The 1,709-nt window shown below is 47.3% G+C and overlaps 2 protein-coding genes across 2 annotated transcripts in view; one reads left to right on the forward strand and one right to left on the reverse strand.

Moving 5' to 3' along the window:
- Positions 1-1,709, reverse strand: part of LOC113212691 (larval cuticle protein 1-like) — a 218,453-nt gene that overhangs the window by 186,521 nt on the left and 30,223 nt on the right. The gene's annotated exons all lie outside the window — the stretch shown is intronic.
- LOC127752332 (neuropeptide Y receptor type 1-like) overlaps positions 1-1,709 on the forward strand; it is a 66,214-nt gene that overhangs the window by 55,841 nt on the left and 8,664 nt on the right. The window contains exon 3 of the mRNA XM_052277362.1: positions 1,288-1,493. Coding sequence (XP_052133322.1) covers positions 1,288-1,493 — 206 coding nt within the window. The remainder of the gene's footprint in view (positions 1-1,287; positions 1,494-1,709) is intronic.

Here is a 1,709-nt window from a genome sequence, read left to right on the forward strand (position 1 = left end):
GGAAGGGAGATCGTTTTCTGTATAATAGGTCGGTGCCGGGGCCTCTGAGCTTCCGCCATTTTCAGCAGCCAAGTCCCAGGGAGTCGCCGTGTCGTGCGAGTCAAGTGGCACCCCAGCAACGATGCGCCCTGCCGGCTCTCCCCCACCTCATTCCACTTTCTCTCTGCTGGCGACACAAATTGGACCCGCAGGCGCCGTACGATTTTGGAGCACAGACTTCCTGTTAGACCAGCATTCTCTGTCAAGCAGCCACAGATATTCATTCAAACACATTTGAACGATTGGAACTCGCATTGATATTGCTTTGTCACACGCATTACTGCGTCATAACGCAATGTATGCGGGACGCATAAACCCAATGGCATGTCGAGGGAAGGTTAGTAACATTCAAACAAATGTGAAACAGGATTCCAAGGAATGTGACACAATTCACAAGGAGTGAATGATACGTTACAGGACTTTGAGTCGCATTGAGCACATAAGCAGTAAAGAAGTAAAACATTATTTTGAAAAAAATCGAATAGAAGCACACAAAACAAACTTACTTCCTCGATTGTTTTGAGTGCAGAAAGTACACATTTCATTTCGATTCCACTGCAATTTCCGATATGCATGAGGAAGGATGTGCAGCACCAGGAAGTGTACCTCACGGCAGAACTAGCACAGGGCTAGACCAGGTACAAGGATCGCTCATCTCTCTGCCGCCTCGGGATGTAGGGGATCAGACAACTTGCAGGAGATCACAGCCAATAACAAGTAATCCCCTCGCGGCAAGAAGTAGAGTAGCGTGGAGTGGTGGCAAGCGGTGTTCGGGGCCCTACAGGGTGCGTCAGACACGCCGATGCACAGCAATCAAGTTTCCGAATGTCACACATTCGCATATAAGCTAATTATTTCTCCTCGCTTAAAAATAGCTTTTATAGCTTTTCCCTGGCGGTGACTGGAATCCAAATCGCAGAATGTGCCACTGAGGTGCACTCGTTCGCGAGCTCAGCAATTACACCTACGATCAACTAATGGATCAAGTAAACATAAGAACAACCGATAACCTTCGGTAACCGTTATTCATCTTTGTTAATGTACCTAGTAAAGACACTACATCATCCAAGATAGTTGCTGGATAATCCGACGAAATCCTCTATTAAAATCTCTTGATAATCTGTGGTAATTTTTCCTCTTGGATTTCCAAATGCAAAGGGGTAAGAGTGCACTAAAATGCGAGTTGTCCCCTACCCCATCCTCTTTAGCACACTGACTTCAACTATTTTGTTATTTCTTATTTTACAGAAGAAGAGCTGTACGATGTGCCCGTCGGGATAATTGTACTGCTTTCCATCTTCTATGGAACCATATCGGCTGTCGCTGTGTTGGGCAACTCGCTCGTCATCTGGATCGTGACCACCTCGCGCGGCATGCAAAACGTCACTAACTACTACATCGCAAACTTGGCGCTGGCTGACATCGTCATCGGCCTGTTTGCCATACCTTTCCAGGTACGTGAGGAATAGAGTAGCGCTAGTAACGCATCTTTGTTGGTATGGGTATGCTATGCAATGCATTCCTAGTGCGCCTCATGCAAATCAGACTCAAACGGGTGCCGAACCAGCTACAAAGTGGGTTAGGCTCATGGGCTACAATTGCACATGCAAATATAGACAGAGGTGGGTGAGAGAGCGACGCGAGGAAGAGGGGAGGGCGATGGAGGGAAG

The sequence above is a fragment of the Frankliniella occidentalis genome, unplaced genomic scaffold, assembly GCF_000697945.3.
Source record: "Frankliniella occidentalis isolate FOCC.00 unplaced genomic scaffold, Focc_3.1 Scaffold10, whole genome shotgun sequence".
Taxonomy (NCBI): Eukaryota; Metazoa; Arthropoda; class Insecta; order Thysanoptera; family Thripidae; genus Frankliniella; species Frankliniella occidentalis.